Source organism: Engystomops pustulosus, chromosome 4 (assembly GCF_040894005.1).
Source record: "Engystomops pustulosus chromosome 4, aEngPut4.maternal, whole genome shotgun sequence".
Classification (NCBI taxonomy): domain Eukaryota; kingdom Metazoa; phylum Chordata; class Amphibia; order Anura; family Leptodactylidae; genus Engystomops; species Engystomops pustulosus.
The window spans coordinates 51,992,308-52,012,672 of record NC_092414.1 but is presented as its reverse complement, the minus strand read 5'-3'; the positions used below and the strand labels follow the sequence as shown (position 1 = coordinate 52,012,672).

General features: G+C 39.5%; 1 protein-coding gene across 5 annotated transcripts in view; it reads right to left on the bottom strand.

Annotated features, from left to right (window-relative positions):
* The window catches only part of ATP10B (ATPase phospholipid transporting 10B (putative)), a 326,471-nt gene that overhangs the window by 23,540 nt on the left and 282,566 nt on the right, over window positions 1–20,365 (bottom strand). For all 5 annotated transcript variants that reach the window (XM_072145901.1, XM_072145903.1, XM_072145902.1 and 2 more), the window contains 7 exons: window positions 14,429–14,514; window positions 13,120–13,223; window positions 10,137–10,268; window positions 9,259–9,386; window positions 8,670–8,922; window positions 7,932–8,161; window positions 981–1,172 (listed from right to left, as the gene is read on the bottom strand). In XM_072145901.1, the coding sequence (XP_072002002.1) occupies window positions 981–1,172; window positions 7,932–8,161; window positions 8,670–8,922; window positions 9,259–9,386; window positions 10,137–10,268; window positions 13,120–13,223; window positions 14,429–14,514 (1,125 nt within the window). The remainder of the gene's footprint in view (window positions 1–980; window positions 1,173–7,931; window positions 8,162–8,669; window positions 8,923–9,258; window positions 9,387–10,136; window positions 10,269–13,119; window positions 13,224–14,428; window positions 14,515–20,365) is intronic.

Here is a 20,365-nt window from a genome sequence, read left to right as displayed (position 1 = left end):
ATGGGGCAGATTTACTCACTCAAGTTCACCGGCCTATTCCTAGTGCAGGTAAGTGCAAGTTACGCGACACTTTTTTAAAAAAAATGCAGCGGTTTATCCGCGCCGATGCGCCACAATCCGATCGCGTGTGCCAAAATCCCGGGGCAATTCAGGGGAAATTGGCGCAAATCGGAAATATTCGGGTAACACGTCGGGAAAACGCGAATCGGGCCCTTAGTAAATGACCCCCAATCTCTTCCATCCTCATAATGTCCTTTTCAATGTAACTGAAGGCTATGTATTCATGGATACCATTTCTGGCTCTCCATAAGTTTGGTGAATGATGACAATCATCACACACACATGAAGTGTTCTAAGGTGAAGAGATCTTGACTTCACTGCAAAACTCTCCGCCTCCATGACTTAATACAATCAGTGTATATCTCACTTCAAAGTTGATTTGTATGATGCAACCACACTAGGGCAAGAAAGAAACATGATCTGAAAGGTGTTATTCTGCTAGTCATAGTACTTATAGAGGTTTATTAGGTCGACTTCTGCCAATAGGTTGCCTTTTAGCATTGGATGTTTTGTTTAATCATCTTTTAGACATATTTGGCATCATGACACACCATTACATTCCATTTTGTCCTTTGATTACTTAAAATATACTGTGGACTTTTTTGTACTTTTGATATTGTACTCTGGCCTCCCAGACAGAATATACATGGCTAAAACACATAAATATGTATGACTTTAGTTAATCAATTACAGTAAACATGAATAATGTATTTATATGTACCAGTATATTATTGTGTCTATAGTTTTTCAAAGCTTTTTTTTAATAAAATGGATTTCATAAATAAATGAACACAAGTATAACAATTTCAGTTCTGGGAATATAAGCTATAGAAGTAAACAACACTTTAGTTGAATATTAGTCTTCCAGGGAGTATGAACAGGGGATAAAGTACAATTATCTGAGTGTCCATAGGGCCTACCCTTTGCCTTGGCTCCGTTGCTGTGGAGACCACTACAGTATTGCAGATGGCCAAAGCCATAAAGAAATCAATATACGGAGAACTTGAAGGTCTGGCGCTGCTTTGTGGCTTAAATTGAGACAGAGTTTCAATTTGGACTGATGCTTCTCTGACCTTCTTTAACAGCATGTGATCCGGGGTTACATCTTTTTCCTGAAATAGAATAGAAAACTCCAATTAATTTAGTTTCTTCATCCACCACATACTTCCTATATGCATCAATAAAGTCAAAAGCGTATAAACAGAGACCTTTTATTTCCCAATGGCGTTGACAAGGCATCTCAACATAAAAACAATCTGACTGCTTAAAACCCACAAAGAAGCACTATGCGGAAACACAGCACACAAACATGAGACTGGAAGAATGGGTATTTTTAGGCCTTACAATTCTAATACAATTTTTCTCTCCTTGACGCGATCCCAATTAGCAGCATTTGTCTTGTAGCTGGCATCTGGATAGAGTAGATTTCATTACTTGTTCTCTGGAACTTGTCCAGTATTCACAGTTTGTTTTTAGAACAGATGTTATTTTTATATATTTGATAATTAAGCGAATGACATGATCTCATCTGCTATCGTAATAGCAAAACAGTGCATGATGGACCCAAGAATAGAAATTTACAGAATGCAGAGGATGTTTCATAAAATATACAATAATAATACGATGTGTATTTTATGTTGGAGAAGACTGGAATAGAGAATAGAGAAATCTATAGAACATAATCAGCAAAGGAAGTCAAGTTATTCTCTGTAGTTATCTATTAAAATATTTGTGTCATGGACCCAAGTAGAGATCATTCAAGAATTACTTTGGTCCCAACAGATGTTGTTTTAAATGTCCTGGAAACTGGTATATAACCCACTGCAGTACACTAAAACACATATATTCTCATTTCTTAAATTTTGGAAAATTAATTTATTTAAAATTTTCACAAAAATGCTAATAACAGTATCCTATCGGACGTGGTGCAAATGGGCAAGAACAGAAACCATCAAAAGTTCATGAAATCAATTGAAATTTTAACAGATCCATTAGACTTCAATTATTATTGTACAAAAAAAGATTCATACGAAACAAACCAGAAAATATTTGCATTCAATTTGGTGCCTGGAAATTTCCAAATTCATACTGAATATTTGAATCAACTAACAGATAAGCTCATCTTTAAACCCAAGGATGCATCAGATACCGTCTATAAGCTGAGTTTTTAAGCACAAAAATGTGTTTAACCGGTTAAGGACCGGGCCCTTTCCTGTTTTTTCATGTCCATTTTTCACTCCCCACCTTCAAAAATCTTTAACTTTTTTATTTTTACACGTAAAGAGCTGTGTGATGGCTTGTTTTCTGCGTAACAAATTGCACTTCATAATGATGGTATTAAATATTCCATGCCATGTTCTCGGAAGCGGGAAAAAAATTCCAAATGCAATGAAAATGGTGAAAAAACACATTTGCGCCATTTTCTTGTGGGCTTGGATATTACGTCTTTCACTGAGCGCCCCAAATGACATGTCTACTTTATTCTTTGGGTTGGTACGATTAAGGCGATACCAAATTTGTATAGGTTTTATAATGTTTTCATACATTTACAAAAATTAAAACCTCCTGTACAAAAAATTTTTTTTTGATTTTGCCAACTTCTGGCGCTAATAACTTTTTTATACTTTGGTGTACGGAGCTGTGCGTGGTGTCATTTTTTGCGAAATTTGATAATATTTTCAATTTTATCATTTTTAGGACTGTACGACCTTTTGATCACTTTTTATAGATTTTTTTAGATTTTTCAAAATGGCAAAAAAGTGCCATTTTCGACTTTGGGCGCTATTTTCCGTTACGGGGTTAAACGCATTGAAAAACCGTTATCATATTTTGATAGATCGGGCATTTTCGGACGCGTCGATACCTGATGTGTTTATGATTTTTACTGTTTATTTATATTTATGTCAGTTCTAGGGAAAGGGGGGTGATTTGAAATTTTAGGTTTTTTTATTATAATTTTTTTTTTTTAAACTTTTTTTTATTTTTATTTATACTATTTTTCAGACTCCCTAGGGTACTTTAACCCTAGGTTGTCTGATCGATCCTATCATATACTGCCATACTTCAGTATGGCAGTATATAGGGATTTTCTTCCTCATTCATTACAATGTGCTATCAGCACATTGTAATGAAGGGGTTAAAACGAAATAGCCTCGGGTCTTCGGAAGACCCGAGGCTACCATGGAGACGGATCGCCGCCCCCCGATGACGTCACGGGGAGCGGCGATCCCAGGTAAGATGGCGGCGCCCATGCGCCGCTATCTGTTTGAGGCTGCCGGCAGCTTTGCCGGCAGCCCACGCTGTAAAAACACCCGCGATCGGTGCTAGCACCGATTGCGGATGTTACCGGTAAGCCTTTGCTGCAATATGCAGCAAAGACTTACCGGCTATGGAGAGGGCTCAGCCCGTGAGCCCTCTCCATGCAGCGCGACGCGACCGCCGCCGTGAATACACGGCGGGCGGTCGCGAACCGGTTAATTACTGGGTGGGGTTGGTGAAAGGCATTTCAATACTGGAAGGTCTTCTGCAAGGTATTTAATTACTGGGGGGCTGTATTTTGGCATTTAATTACTGTGGGCCTTCTGCAGGGCATCTCATTATTGGGGGCTGCTTCAAGGGATTTAACTACTGGGTGGCTGCATGGAGCCTATCTTTAATTTGGGAGGTTGTTGCAGGGAATTTCATTACTGGGAGAAGCTGCTGCAAGGTGCTTCATTAATGGGAGGACTGCTGCATAGAGTATTTAATTGCTGGGTGGCTACATGGAGCATTTAATTATTGAAGGAGGCTGCTTATCATTACCTTACTTGGGGTGGCTGCTGGGCATTACATTAATGAAGGAGGCTGTCTGGCCATTTTGTTACTGAAGGAAGGCTGCAGGGCATTTCATTACTCTGGGAGGCTGTAACCAAAGCATTTCCCACCCAAGACTAATACTCAAGTGTTAAGGAGGTCGCACTGGTTTCGGACGCCATCTTGACTACTGTCCGCCATCTTAGATACAGCGGCCATGTTCCCTAACCATTATCAAGTTAATGTCATCATTCAAACTTCATTTTATGTAACCTGTTTGCTCGCCTGTCAGATAATACCCTTTGACATTTAATGAGAAGCCAGTCTGTCCTTGATTATATTGTGATTCTGGAGCCACTTATCTTATTCTTCTCAGCATTAGTATAAACAATATCTGTGTACAAGGTCTCTGAGAACTGCGCACAATTAATTAATTGTTTTTCCCAGAATGTGCTGATGACCAATAGGTTTGGAGTATACTATTCACGCCTCTTTGATGATTCTTCTGTTATATATTATGCATTTTGATTATTAAAGGGGAGAAGATCTTGACTAAGAGATTGACGTATGTCTTGGTCTTTATGTTCAATCATGAAAGGGTTAATTAGGACTCACCTTACAAAAGTCAAGAGGGCTGTTGGGGCCCTGCATAAAAATCCCTAACACAAGTAAATACATTTTCCAAGTATTTTGTGGTAAAATTAGGTGCAATGGCTTATACTTGAGGAAATAAGGTAACTTCCTTCACGTACTATTGTCAGTGAGAGGAGAAAAGAAAGCACGCTATCTATTAGGGCTTGAAAGCCGTGAAATAATTGCAAATGCTAGCTCATTGCTAGTACTTGCGATTATTTCCCCCTTTCCGCCACCTCCACACCAAGGGGGCAGGGAAGGGCATAAAGGGGGGTCATGGCCGGCTGGAGGGTGGTCACGGTCGCTGGACACTAGGCCAGTGCAGCGCTCCAGAACTGGAGAGAGTTCTTTTCTGCGAGGTTTTCTGTAAATGCTGAGGAACATGACCTGCAGAAACCAGAGCCTGCCTTAGAGCAGTTCTATAGCAGCTTAATATCTCTGCAGCTTGAAGCTAACCAAACCAAGCTGTGAGCACCCTTTGCCAGATACATCCAACCAGCGACTTTGGATCAGTTGAACTGTTATCTTGGCCTGTTGCCTTGCCATGTTCTGGAATAGAGTTAATAACCGTGAGTTAATATTTATTTAATCCATTGTCTCAGCCTGATACCTGGAATGTGCATACCATCACAGGCCTCCCCTCTACATACAGTTATACATAGGAATGCCCCAGGGAAAACTGGTTCTATCCATCTGCGGCTTATTCCTCCTTTTCTTGCAAACTCCCCTGTCGGACACCTGCCAAGCGTGGACGAGGCATGTTTTAACTGTACCAAGCAACCATGACCCAGTCGAGCACTAGGCTGTACTGAAAACAGCCGCACAGGTACCAGGGAAATCAAGCTGCCCCAAGCCCAAGAGGGCAGTCCCCACTGGAGGATGTTACACTAATACACAACACACATCCCATTTGGGCCACAGCACTTAATAAGGGTCTAGGGATTTGATGGTTTTAACATACACCAGAATATGAGCCATTTTGCTTATTGCCATAAGACCATTCCCCCACTTATTAAGGGTTTAATGTAGGAAGCACAGCTCCAGAGCAAAACTGCTAGAACACTGTAAAGGCTAATGGTAGAGGACTATTTATGAATATAGCATAACTTTAATTATTGCCGCTAAAATTTGCTTTAACTGTTTCTTATGCCTTACATGAACTTTAATCTTAAGATATTTATTTCTTTGTAGGTTGATTTACATTTCGCATAAAAGATGAAGTTTCTCTTGTGCCCTAAAATTAAACATTTATTGGCACCAGAGAGATAACTGTTAGTAAAAAGGAAAACTAAACATACTAAAGCAATGAAGCCTCAAGAATAATCTCAGAGCAGTATTAGAGAGATTTGCATTCAGCAGATGGGAAATGCAGTTACTCAGAACTAATCATAATTTAAAAACACATTTCACTCGCCCGTTCATTGACCAAATTTATATTTTAGATTGAATAAAGAAATAAACAGAATCTTAAATTACAGTAATACGTTCTCAAACTAACTTTATGTTGCTAAACACCTATACAGGATTAGTGTATAGACATGAAGATAGATATGGATGAGGACCATTTTCTGAAGGGCAATTTGGCAGATAAAAAGGTGCAAACCTCCGGTTTTGCACAACTTAAGGTTTTTGCAGGCCTTACCAGTTCCTAAAAAAGTGTGCAGGGAAAAGGCTTGAGCCATTATGCTCTGGCAGATTAAACAACTTTTAGGCAAATTGGCATTCAGAATTATTTGTGGTAAACCAAGAATCCTATAAATAAAGTGCCCTGTGTCTCCTCATATATTACACATGGGGTAAGATGCTAACAAGACCAGCATTTGTACATCCTTGAATTTCATTATTTTAGATGCTTTTTTTTCCTCCCCTTTCTACATTCAGTTCATAAGCACACACAGTTGAGTCAAGCATGCATTTATTAGAGGGGCCACAAGTTGCTTTGCTGCCCAGGGGCCATGTAAGCGAGAGGCACATTCATACATAATAAAGGAACTACTAGTTTTCTTTACATTACATATTAAGGCCACTACTGATCACCATAACTGATTGGTCTATTTAAACCTACCTATTCCCAACATGACCATAGACATTAGTCTGCAATGCCTCGACTATAATTCTATAGCATAGCATTTTCTTTACTAATGGTATGTAAATGTTTTCCTCAGTTATTATAGAACTAGATAGATAAGATAATCAATGGATCTCATCCAAAAGCTTGTGGAGATCTATAACATAATTAAAGAAATGACTGACCCTGGGATCAAACAATTTGTAAATAGGGTCATACCCTCCTGAGGTCTTATGTGATTCATCAAGCTAAAAAGCTGTAGTCCATCATACACTTACACAGCGAGTACAATTGACTAGAAAAGTATCTGACTCTGGCTTGTTGACTTGAAAACGCATCATTTACCGATGCAAAGCTCATTCATAGAATGCCTTTTAATTACATAATGGAGATAAAAGTGATCTTGTGCAGGAAACCGTGTGCTTACAGACTATACACTTACAGAACGTTCCTTAGGAGAGTTTGTTTAAAGGACATCTACCATTAGGATGAAGGATTGTAAACCAAGCATACTTACATACTGATGTGTCTCCCCTCTGGCAGGATCTTCTTTTAGCTTCTTAAGCCCTTGTTTTAATGAAAAAACATTTATGCAAATGAGCCTGAGGAGTTCCAGGCTCCATTGACATCTCCGGAGCCCAGAGCCCCTAAGGCTCATTTTCATTTACAGAACAGCTAATCCTGCCAGAGGGGACACACAAAAGCATTTAAGTCTCTTGGTTTACAATACTTCATACATGTGGAAGATGTCCTTTAACTAAAATGGTTATTTTATGAAGAAAAAAGTCCTTTGTTGTCAATTAAGAAAGTTCTAAGAACTAACAGGTGAATGTTTGACAAAAACTGCATCGTCTCCGATACCAGGTGTTCCTTGCAAATTGCAAAAGAAGTGAAATCAGGAAAACTGTCTTCTAATATGATAACACATCGGTCAAGCTCTGCCCTCCACCAGAGTTGATAATGCTATGGAGCCTACCATGCATCATAAATGGACCTGTGCATCTCCATGTAGCACAATCAACAAGATCAGGCAGTTTGGGAATATCGTACCCACAGCAAGTTTAAACAGTGATTTCTCAGTGTTGCAGAAATCAGCCATTTTAAGCCAATATGTTTCGGATCATAAACCCCAGCTGTATAAAAGAAAGCTGGTGGTTTAGTGTTCCCAAAATACCTCACAGGTTCTCTTTCAAATGCATTTGTCTTCTGCAAGACAAAGCCATTATTGTGTATCAGAGCCTGGGTCCACTGTATCAGAGCCTAGTCCCATTCTCAGAAACTCTGATGGGCCAGTCCATCCTGGAGAAAGGGCAACTGGTTAGCAGCTATTGAAATGAGTCTTTAAATAATGAAATAAACGGGAATAGTAAATACTTACAATAGGACTGCTAAAAGCCACTTGGGAAATGTCAAAACGTCCCTCAGACTTTTTTCTAAAATGTCCTTGGATATTTGGTCGAGCACTTTGGCACCGTCTCAGAGCTCGAGTGCCTTTATGTCTTACGGTCGGTGGGTTTTCATCAACTCTGGTGTTCATTGGAAAGTTTCTGAATTTACTCAAATCATCTTCTTCAATTTCTTCTTCTGTATAAGTTTCCAGACGTTTTGCTGTGAATAAGTAATTAACATAACATTAATCTGCTAATTAAAAAAAAAGTGGAAGTGTCCTCTCTGTATGACTGCCTTGTTAAAAAAAACACAAGTGAAACGGAATTTCTTGATAATCTCTTGAGTTTGTTTTATGACAAGAGACACATTCTGATTATCAAACTTCTGCTTCACTGTGTCTCACAGTAAGGGAGGCAGAGCCATTACAAACGCTCAAAACATCTGTTATACTTTTGTCTATTTAGATTTTGTATACTTCTCTAACAGTGGAAAATCATAATCCAGACAATGCGTTTTTGATGCTAGACCCACCCGCACACTAATGAATGGACAAGTACGTAAAACTGAAGTAAGGAATTATGTTATATGGAAATGGAAAGCTGTATGAGATAGCTCACACAGAGATACCATACACATGCTGCCATCTCCCAAATCGATTTGGTCAGTCTTTTCTTTATCCATACCCTTCTTGAAAATATGTGAATGTTGTATTAACAGGAACACTTACCATTTTCCTGATGGGAGAATTCATTTCCTGTAATTGTGCATCTGCGGAAGACCATTTTATTTTCTGTCAGGGTCCCTGTTTTGTCTGAGAAGATATACTGGATTTGTCCAAGATCCTCTGTGATATTCAATGCTCGACACTGCACGGATAAGTCAATTTCTTCATCATAGAGATCAATGTCATTATGGATAAAGAAGATTTGTCCAAGTTTTACTAGTTCAATTGATACATACAGAGAAATTGGAATCAAGATCTGCAAAACAAAAAAAAAGGTCAATATTCAATGCCTTTTACCTATTTTACCTATTTCACCATACTGTTTTTACGAGACAATAATAACTTTATATAAACTTTATTTAGGAGAACACAGAAAGACAAGATGCAGTTGAAATAAAGCATATAAAGATTGGACTCGCAACACCCAATGTAAAGGGACCAAAATAAAAGGAGGTTTACGAGAATTAAAAAAAAAAAAATTAAAAATGTTAAAGGACTATACAACAGTGGTTTACCCTTTGATATGAGTACACAGGTCCAGGTCATGAAAAAGATGGTAAAAATTGTTTAGAAATTAATGCAATCCACTGACCTGTAGTAGGATAATCATAGTAAGGAACATGTAAAAAGATGCAAGAGCTGGTGCAGTATAACTCCCATCAGGATTTGGAACATCAAATAAAGGATGTATTCCATACTTGCGATACCAAAGACCGTGACCTGAAAATAAACCATGCCTGTTTAAGCAAGTATCAACTGATTATGAAGATAATGAGAAAACATGATCTTATTATTTTTTTAATGAAGAAAAAGAACACTGCCAGACACTATTCTATAGGCTACCGTCAAGGAAGATGCACCCAACCGTTTTATGTATGGACAACACACAGCTGAACTAAATACAATACCTTAAAAAGGCTTAGTGCCCACAGCCATTATTTTAACAGACCATGCAACTGAGCAAGTAGAGCATGCCCTACTGTAGTCTGATTAGTTTTTCACAGATTACTGTTCATGAGGATGCCAGACTGATGCAAATTGGCCATGAAAAATGGATGTCAATTTTGCAAGGCCAATTTTGCCAATGTTTGTGTGCAGGGAGCCTTAGTATTGTAGCTCAATCTCATTTAAATGAATGGCCTGCTGTCCATGGATATGAGTTGTTTCCAGGAAAACAAGATCCAATTTTTTAACCTTGCTCTTCAAACCTTGTTCTACTGGCTATCAGCACAGTCAAAATGTGAAAAAGATGGCATTTAATACTGACACTTAATCTAATTACAAAATCAGGTTTTATTGATACGCTATGGCATGTAAAATGGTATATTACACAAAGTATCTAGAAAAGGATCAGTTTTCTCTTGATCTGGAATACCAGGCTCTATATTCTATCTAAAGACTGTATTTATATTTTAAATATAGAATAAAAATGTGAAATACAGAGTAAATATAAAGATGTAGAATATGAACCTATCGCTCCGATGAGGCACATGACGATGAGGATGCCGACACAGAAGAATACATTGACATTCATGCGTCTTTCCAGTTTGCTGCGCTTGTAACGTGGACCACTGTTGTTCAGCATCGCCTTGGTCTCATGCCCTTGGGGGAAAAGATACAAATAGCAGGATTTTAATAAATATCTTTATATATGAATGCGTTTTATGTGGCGTCTCAGCATGAAGCCGCCTGCTGTTTCTTAGCAATCAAGAAGAATCAAGTGTTTTAATTAACCATTTTGACCCAATAGAGCGACTTGTGTGGCAGGATTTGCATGTCATCTTGACAGCCCAGGGTTTTTTTTATAGATGTTTTTTTTCTTTTCTTTTTTAAGTGACTAGAATCTGGATTGCATATTTAATTATAACATAACCATCATGGACTTAAGTCTAATGAGTAGTTAGGACTGATTAAACATTCATTCCAAAGTGTAGAATATGTAGAAATGTTATATAAGAATCAATTGGAAAATAAACTCAGATTTTACCTAATCTTTAGAGGAAATACAGCTTTTTTCCCTATCTCTTCAATACACTTTCAGGCATGGCTTGGATAAGTGTACACGACTTCCAAAAGCAGAAGCCACTGCAAGACTTTTTGGTGTTTTCCTTTTAAGAAAACAGAGGGGTAGGCGTATTGAAATACAACATGCCTTACTATTCTTTCTCCTGATCTCATCTGTCAGGGAAGAGTTATTACTCTCCCATAAACATAAGTTTTATGTAAAGAAAAAGAGAATAAAATCCCTTATTGCTTTCATGGGGTGCAGCCTAGCTGTAAGCCAATAACACATGGTTTGGTCTTCCATACAGTATTTGTACAGACATATCTCCAGTACCAAAATGTCAAAGACAAAGTTGTAGAAGTTCTTCTTGAAAAAGGTTACATGAGAATAAAAGGAGAATTCCAGGAATAGTGAATCTCTTGTCAAAAAAAAAATAAAGGAAGTAGAGATCACTCATCAACTCTTCCATTCTAATACTTCAAGAATGGGAAAAAACATCAAAAAGAAATAGGAGCAGGTCTATCGTGAGGTGGAGACAGAAGAGACTTCACTTGAACATTTCATACATGAAGGACATGTAGAGAGTCTTGTAACACAACTTTAAAGAATACCTCTACTTATAGAAGAGAAGCAAAGCCATAAATGGTTTTGTTTGGGGACAAAAAGTTATTGAAACGAATGACATTATTTAAAAATGTTTTTTTCCTTATGATTGCATCATGCATTTATAAATGATTGGCAAGTGAGCTGGATAAACACATGACCTCCAGAGTCTTAAGTGTTGAATCAAGCAGCTGGACACTGCTGCAGCGCTTCATCAAGTGGACCAAATGTGATCATTACAGCATATGAGCTGCCCTCTGCTTGAGCTCAGCAAGGTATAGCTAGTTTCATTAATCTAACTCTAATTTCAGTCATGAGCCATTTTCACTTGGCACGAGAAATACATTTAGCTGCTTGCCTCCAGCAGGAATAAGTAGTAATGGACATTGAAGGGAAGTATCATGAAAACACTATATCAGCCACTGAGGGGGTCTGAATACACCAGAACTGGAAAAGGAAAATGTTCTAAGTTATAGAAACAGCAGCACAATAAAATAATGAGTGAAAAACTCATATCCGGTAATGCCTCAGCTAATAAATTGTAGAGACAAGCTGTAAATGTAAAAAAGTACTTGGGACATTCAAGAATAACGCTTGGTTGTCAGTGTTGAAAAACAGAGGTGAAATTTCGGAAGACCGATAGATTCACAAGAGAATTATTAATTTATATATACAGAAAAAAAAATGTCTATGGCTCTTGGACTCTATGGACTATCGTCACTCCCATAGATAGAGAGTAAAAGTGCATGGCTCTCCTTTCAGCATGGCTGCTGGAGGGAGGTCAGTGGAGCCCTGCTCAAGATTCATCTATCATATATTTATGTCATATCTGGTCAATATCTAAAACATAAATATTAAAAATGTCTTTTGCATCATTCCATTGTACAGACAAGTCTTGTTTATTATGGGGCAGTCTGTGCCAAACTGTCAAAAACAGCATTTTTTGTGAACTTATTGCATACTGCAACACATTTCCGCATAGAAAGGCTCTGTACAAGTTTATTTTTAGAACAGTCAGAATATTCTTACGATATACGTAAAAAACTGAAAGAAATATGTGAAGTGTTTGCCTGTGGGAAGGGTGGTAAACCCTTTAAATGTCAGTGAGTGACCTGCTGCACCCTTCATTTCACAATAGTAGATACGTGTGTATTCAGGGTGAAGCTACATGAAAATTATTAAGCACATGCATAGTTTTGCTTCAGTTTTTGCTCTAAATTAAACGGCTGGGCACTTTTCTTTATGTTTTTTTGCAATGTGTGTGTAAGTGTGGGGGCAGGATATTTGTAATTTACCAATATACATCTATTATAAGTTCTGCACAGTCATCTTGATATGTCAAGTCAAGCCCCTGGTTCAGACATGTTCATTACCTAATCAGAGAGTCATTTTTCTCTATAAAATGGCCATGGATGGAGTCATGAAATACTAATCTATGGTCCTGTAAGGTACATTGGTAATAGACGGTTAGAGATCAAATGACCCTCCAGCTCTGGCCATTTTCTGAGAAAATGCTTATAAGGTAAAAGACATTTCCAAAACAGAGATTTGACTTTATATTTCCAGAAAGCAGTGCAGAACGTTTAATATATGTATTTGGTAAGTTACCTTATATACTACCCCTCACAGATTACAGAAAGTATGAAGTAATGTGGCCAACCACTTGAACCCTTTCCCGCAACTGGACGTAATAGTACTGTGCTGTGAGAAGTTACTTCCTGCAAACCGCACTACTATTAAATCCAGCTATGGGTATGGGTACATCCATACTATGGGTATGTGCTCCTGGTTTGTCATGCATGATTTTGGTGGTAGACTTTCTTTAAGGGGTTCATTTTACATTACCTGCATAAACAACAACCCCAATGGCTTCCTCTGTATTTCGAACTGTACATCCCCGAAGAAGAAGACTTTCAGTTCCAAATCCCGTGCGTTGACCATTTTGATCCCTATAAGGAAAAAAAATACATTCAGTACTATGTATGTTTATTAAATATTTTTACTGGATTTAAATCAGGAACTTTTTGCACTTTTTTGCACTTTTAGCACTTTTTGAATGGTCTCAGCCCTGCATGCCACTTTAACCTCCATTACAAGTTAGGTGAATGCTAAAGCTGATATCTCTGCCAGGTCTGACCTGGTGAATATTTCCTTCTGGTGCATGTATTCACCACTGGATTTACAAAGAGGCTGGAGCCTTTCAGTAAAAACAGAATGTAATGTGTCAGTGGGGGAATATTAAGACTTGTGCACTTTCCGCAGTCTTAATAAATTCTCCCCCAAAGTATCTTAATTGTCTCCATAAAATTGTGTTTTACAATGTAGTAAAGTAATTCAACTATTCTACATAAAAAATCATGTTTAATGGACAATACATAATGTACAAAAAGCCCCTCTGCTGCTTGGTAGATTTCTTTAAAGGGAACCTGTCACCAGAGACCTAATTTTCATTATAGACAGTTTATTAGAAGCCTATTTTTAGCTGCATTGCAAATATGGCTTCTTCAACCTGTCTTTAGTGAAAATGAGGTCCCGGGTGACAGGTTCTCTTTCAGAATACTGTATGGAGAACTGACAATGTCACTTGGCAGTATATTAAAGGCCTACAGTTTGCAAATGATATTTTGAGTCAGAATGAGCTTCCATCTTTTTGTGGAAGACTAGTTCCGATATGACCTGTAAGGTTACTATTTGTTCTTATTGTGCACAGCATTAGAGAGAAAGTAAATAAACAATCCAGTACCTGGAATGGTACTGACAGAAACAAGGAAGATACAAAGTCTTCTAGATAAGTAATATCAACATGAATACATGTGGAAAATTAATGATCAAACATAAAAACCTATAAAACTAGATAATGGGACAAAGAATTGTATTATATCATTTGACTATTTTATTACATATCCTTCTGCAGATACACATGAGAGAAGTGGGTTTGCATGTTATGGGTATGGGTAGAAACAATAAAACAGGTAGAAATAATAAAAATAACATGACCATTATGTGACCAATAATACAGCTAATTTTATTATTAATAGTGAATGTATTTAAGGAAAAAAGTATGTTGTTTGTGGTTAATATTAAGTTTCTAAAACTAATAGATGTTTTCAATTAACATACTGTTCAGGATATAGAATATATAAATAATACTTACATGTAACCCTTGAATTTGCTAAGGTTGTTATTTGGCTTTTCGCACACAATTGTATATTTAAAGGATTCTGGATCAAATGCAGATTCCTGGAAGAAATAAAAGACAAATTGTATTTACATTGATTGCAGAGTTATGGTCAGAGCAGGTTCCTGGTGGCCTAAGATGACTTCTACAGGGTTCATTTTGTGGGCAGATACTTTTGGTTCCCTATAAAAGGAATGTGTCCTTACGGATTGTCCCCATTGTTCACATATTGTCTCCTGCTATATATAGAACTCTAACCCCTCTCTTAACCCCTTTTGATACCAGGGTAAGCATGGAGCATGTATAACTAGAGATATAGCTGAATTGGGAGTGTGCCTCTATAATAAAGGGATTGTTCCTGTCAACATAAGGATACAAGCAGTCACTGGTGTCCGTGTTCACTTTACTAATACTTACCATATTTTTTGGACTATAAGGCGCACAAAAAATCCTTTCATTTTCTCAGAAATCAAAGGTGCGCCTTTAGTCCGGTGTGCCTTATATATGAACCTTACTTACAGACAACAGCTGCCTTGAACTGTACACAGGTCTGCCACCTGCTGGTCATTCATCCTTATAATCAGGTGCGCCTTATAGTCCAGTGAGCCTTATATATGAACCTAGACATAGCAGGCATTTATTGATGGTGCGCCTTATACTCCGGTGCGCCTTATAGTCCGAAAAATACTGTAATACTAATACTTTCCTGGTCACCCGGTCACTTTTGAGCTAAATGCTGATTTGTCTGGTGGTTAACATTTCAACCAAATTTAAACCTGATAACATCGAGATTTCTTTTTTTTTTTTTTTTTTTTTAAATTTCGTCACACTTCTATTAAATTTTGTAAGATCCTCTCATAGACGCTCCTAATGTTCTGTACTTTTCAACCATTCTCATTCAGAGACCTGAATGATGAATGATACATGTTTTGAGGTCTCCATACAGCAAAGAGAACATAGAACAGACTGAAAATGTCCCACCTCTGTACTCTCTAGAGTCTAGACTACCAAACCCTCCACCAAGGTAATTTCCTTGTTTGTGGCATTTCACTCTGGCACCTTGATAGAGCCATTAAATAACTAGTATGCATTTATGGCTCTGACTAATAGTAAGCAGAAAGCTGTTACTTGTACTTTGATCTCATATGTTGTAATATCCTGTTGCTATTCCTCTTGATAAACTATTTATAGATATTTCCTGATCTATGAAGTAAAAATACTGGTATTATTTTGCAATGAGCACATGTCTGGAATCTTATATTCATTGTGTTTGAGTAAAATAAAAAAAAGTTAGTTTGTCAACTAGGGGGAAGCACACATTGTATTGATCTGACCCACTGCCCATCTAGTCATATCAGCCAAGTCTTTGCAAAGAACCACAAATGAATGGTAAAACAAAACTATGCTGTCTACCTACAGTGGGTGGGCAAATTAAGCATGGTGGAACGCCCTGGGCAAAAAAATTAAAAAAAAATGGTGGGGGCTCCGAAATAATTCAGTAAAGCCTGAAAACCGATACTGAATACATAATCAAGAAATCTTTATTTCTATTGCAGATCAAAACATATCAAGAAACTCATAATTCCCACCCTAGACACTACATAACACCATAATATAAACTTCAGTTGCTGCAGAACCTCTTATTAAAAACCCCAGCTGTTGGAGAACATCATAAGACACACCCCAGCTACTGCAGAACATCATAACTTACACCTCATCTGCTGCAGAACATCACAATATACACCTCAGGTGCTGCAGGACCTCATAATACAAACCTCAGCTCCTGCAAAACATCATAATGTACACCTCACCTCCTACAGAACATCACCACACACCTCAGCTGCTGCAGAACTTCATAATGCACACCCAAGCTGCACATCCATATATGGATAGTGTTGAAGAAATATTTTAAAACACAGAATATCAAACAGGTTCACTAAAAAAACAAGACTTCCCATTAAATTTAAATCTAGAATCTTGGACCCAAAAAGGAATAGCTAACATAAAATGTTTTTATCAGGATGACCAACTGAAGACTTTTGCCGATTTATCGCCCTCCACATCCTATAGGGGATGTATAGGTCTCTCCTGCACTCTATCATATCAGACATACTGTTGCATTACAGGATGTGACAAATCGATCTGAGAGACACAAAGGGGCTCATTTACTAAGAGTCGAGCCCGCACTTTTTTCAGACTGTTCACCTTTTTCGGGGTTAAAACAGCTTGCACAGGCACAGGTGCGATTGTGGCGCATGTGATCCTATTTGTGACACAGCTGCACTGGTTTCCATGCAAAACAAATTAGGGTGCATGCCATCGAACTGTCCGACAATCGGACTGAGTGCGGGATTTAATGTTCAAATTGTGTCGCAAGCCCTAGCCCTAAGATGCACCACTAAAAAGATGGTAAATTCTGAGCGGGAAAGTGATACATTCATGATACACAGTGCATTATAGTCGGACAATGCACTTTCTGTGCACTCCAGTGACCGGGTATGTCCAAGGCTAACAAGACTCAAAAGGGTTAAAACATTTGGGAAAAAAATATTGATGAATTGATATCATACACAATCACATAAATCAATCACTTTACAAAACATACTCTGGTGCATGTTAGAGGGGAATGCAGGAGGAAATTGATATAAATATACACAGTATGTGGTGGCCCTGTACAGTAATTTACCACAACTAGCTATAGATTTAATCCTTAATGTCCACAATATCTTAATCATACATCACAGTAATTCCAGCTTTAACATTAAGTTTCCAAGATATGACAGAAATCTTACATTTGAACTTGAATGCAGAGTACACATCAGGATGGGATAGTACCAACATCTTCAAACTCTGTGGGAACTATGTCTAAAAATGATGTTTACCTTGACCCCTCGCTATATTGCATGCTCCTTGAGCACCCTGAAGACCCAAGTGACCAAGCATGCCCCAAATGCCCACCTTCAGCATTCTTAGAAAACTAGGAGCCCAAATGATGATGTAACATCTCACTCGTTTTCTACACTGTTTCTGAGGCTTACGTATGTTTAGTTTACTATATTCCTACTAAGAAAAGGAGAATTAGACAGTGCTATTATGGTACATACCATTACGCAGACAGTACTCCCTATACAACCTCTAGCTGGGGCCTCTATTAGGCACTAACTGATGACTTGACCACTGCACCTCTGTATAGCTACAAATGAAAGTGAAGGAAGTTGATGAAAGGTGACACTGTCCTGGACTGAGCCAAGGTAAGTATTACTTCTTATTATTATTTTTACAAATGCTGGAGCCCATAGTATAAAAATGAATGAAATGGGACAACCCCTTTAAGTAGTTTTGTAGGCTTGATTTTAGTCAAAGGGAAACAACAAGGCATCCAGCTAAGAGTTGTGCACACCACATTAGCAGATATCTATTCAAGACCTGGTTCTGACATTCATGACATTCTGATATGTTAACCAATGACTGGATTGGTAAATATTGATTACTTTATTGAACTAAAAATAAAAAAGAAAAAGAAACCACGTCTTTTTATGTAATTATAGTGAGCAATGCATATGGTCTCCACGGTACTGCAGTTTCCTTACTATGGAGCTCATCGGTATCGGTATAACATCTCCAGGAATACTCCTGTTTCTCCGTAGCAGAGAAGTGTTCCGATCACTTCCGTGCATAATATAATTTCACATTTCTAACACAAGAACAATTTTTCCGCCTGTTGCTTGATTATTTTTTTTATAATAAAATGACTACACCCTGGGAGTACGAGGAAGGTCAGGGCCGCTTCTGCCATGAGGCGAGGTGAAGTCCCCGCCTCAGGCGGCAGATAGCGGACCCCATTTAAAAGCGGCATTTTGCCGCTGGTAGCACGGACTTGCCAATGGCTGGCAGGTCCGTGCCACTTGTAAAATAAATTACATCGCCGCCTTCAAGGCGGTGATGTAATTTATAGGCAGAGCGGTGCAGCACATCGCGCCTGTGTGCACCGCTCTGCAGGACACAGGTCGGCGTGATGACGTAACCACGTGCCCGTGCCGACCTGTGTCCCTTCACAGAGGGCTGCTGGCTGGAGGAGATGAGGGAGCTGCGTGGGAGCACGGAATGGTGAGTGCAGCAGGGGGATCGCTAGATCTTCCTTCCCTCTCTCATAACGATCTGTGTCCTCAGGACACAGATCGTTATGAGACCATGTACAGGGACTGCTTTCCCCAGCAGTTGCTTCACCCTCCGGGAGTAGAAGACTCCCGGAGGGTGAAGGCTGAAGGACCTTTGATGATGCAATGGTCACATGACCTGCCGGGGAAAGCAGTACACACACAGAGAGCTGCCTGAGTGAGGTGAGGGGGAGACATGACAGGGGCCAGGGAAGAACATGGGGGACTGTGTGTGAGGCACATTACTTACTGGGGGGGCTGTGTGTGTGGGCACATTACTTACTGGGGGGGGGGCTGTGTGAGGCACATTATTTACTGGGGGGCTGTGTGAGGCACATTATTTACTGGGGGGCTGTGTGGGCACATTACTTACTGGGGGGCTGTGTGAGGCACATTATTTACTGGGGGGCTGTGTGAGGCACATTTACTGGGGGGGGGCTGTGTGAGGCACATTATTTACTGGGGGGGGCTGTGTGAGGCACATTATTTACTGGGGGGCTGTGTGAGGCACATTACTTACTGGGGGGCTGTGTGAGGCACATTACTTACTGGGGGGCTGTGTGAGGCACATTACTTACTGGGGGCTGTGTGTGGGCACATTACTTAGTGGGGGGCTGTGTGTAGGCACATTACTTAGTGGGGGGCTGTGTGTGGGCACATTACTTAGTGGGGGGCTGTGTGTGGGCACATTACTTAGTGGGGGGCTGTGTGTGGGCACATTACTTAGTGGGGGGCTGTGTGTGGGCACATTACTTAGTGGGGGGCTGTGTGTGGGCACATTACTTAGTGGGGGGCTGTGTGTGGGTACATTACTTAGTGGGGGGCTGTGTGTGGGTACATTACTTAGTGGGGGGCTGTGTGTGGCACATTACTTAGTGGGGGGCTGTGTGTGGGCACATTACTTAGTGGGGGGCTGTGTGTGGGCACATTACTTAGTGGGGGGCTGTGTGTGGGCACATTACTTAGTGGGGGGCTGTGTGTGGGCACATTACTTAGTGGGGGGCTGTGTGTGGGCACATTACTTAGTGGGGGGCTGTGTGTGGGCACATTACTTACTGGGGGGCTGTGTGTGGGCACATTACTTACTGGGGGGCTGAGTGTGGGCACATTACTTACTGGGGGTAGCTGTGGGGGTAATTACTGGGAGGCTGTGGGAAACATTACATTGGGGTTGTATGGGGGAAATTTTGGGGGGTTGTATGGGAGGCATTAATGGGGGTAATTGTGTGGGGCATGTATACAGCTGAGACTGGATACAGGTGGTGGGGGAGCTGAGACTGTATACGGGGTGTGGGGGGTGTAGGCTGTGTATACAGGGGGGTAGAAGAAAGGCTGTGTATACAGGGGGATAGGGGAGAGGCTGTATATAAATGGTAGAGAGGAGAGACTATGTATACTCGGCTGTTCATTATTGGGGGAGCCTAAATTAGGGCACCTAATTGAATTGCTCTATATGCTCTAATTTGGGTGACTAAAGGATGTTTTATGTTGGGAATAGTTTGTTCAGTCATGTTGTGAGGATAATATATATTGGAATCACAATTCATTATACTGTGACTGTGGTATTTTTAGGGGCGCCATGGTGAGTTGTGCTGCATGGAGTTGAAGACATTTCTTTGTGAATTCGGAGGAAAACCAAGGCCAGAAGAAAGCGTAAAGAAGTACCTTCCTGATGGAGTAGATGGTCACCTGTAAGGTACTAGAGGTCAATAATATAATACTAATACCTGTGTCTAATGACTACTAGTGTGTAAGG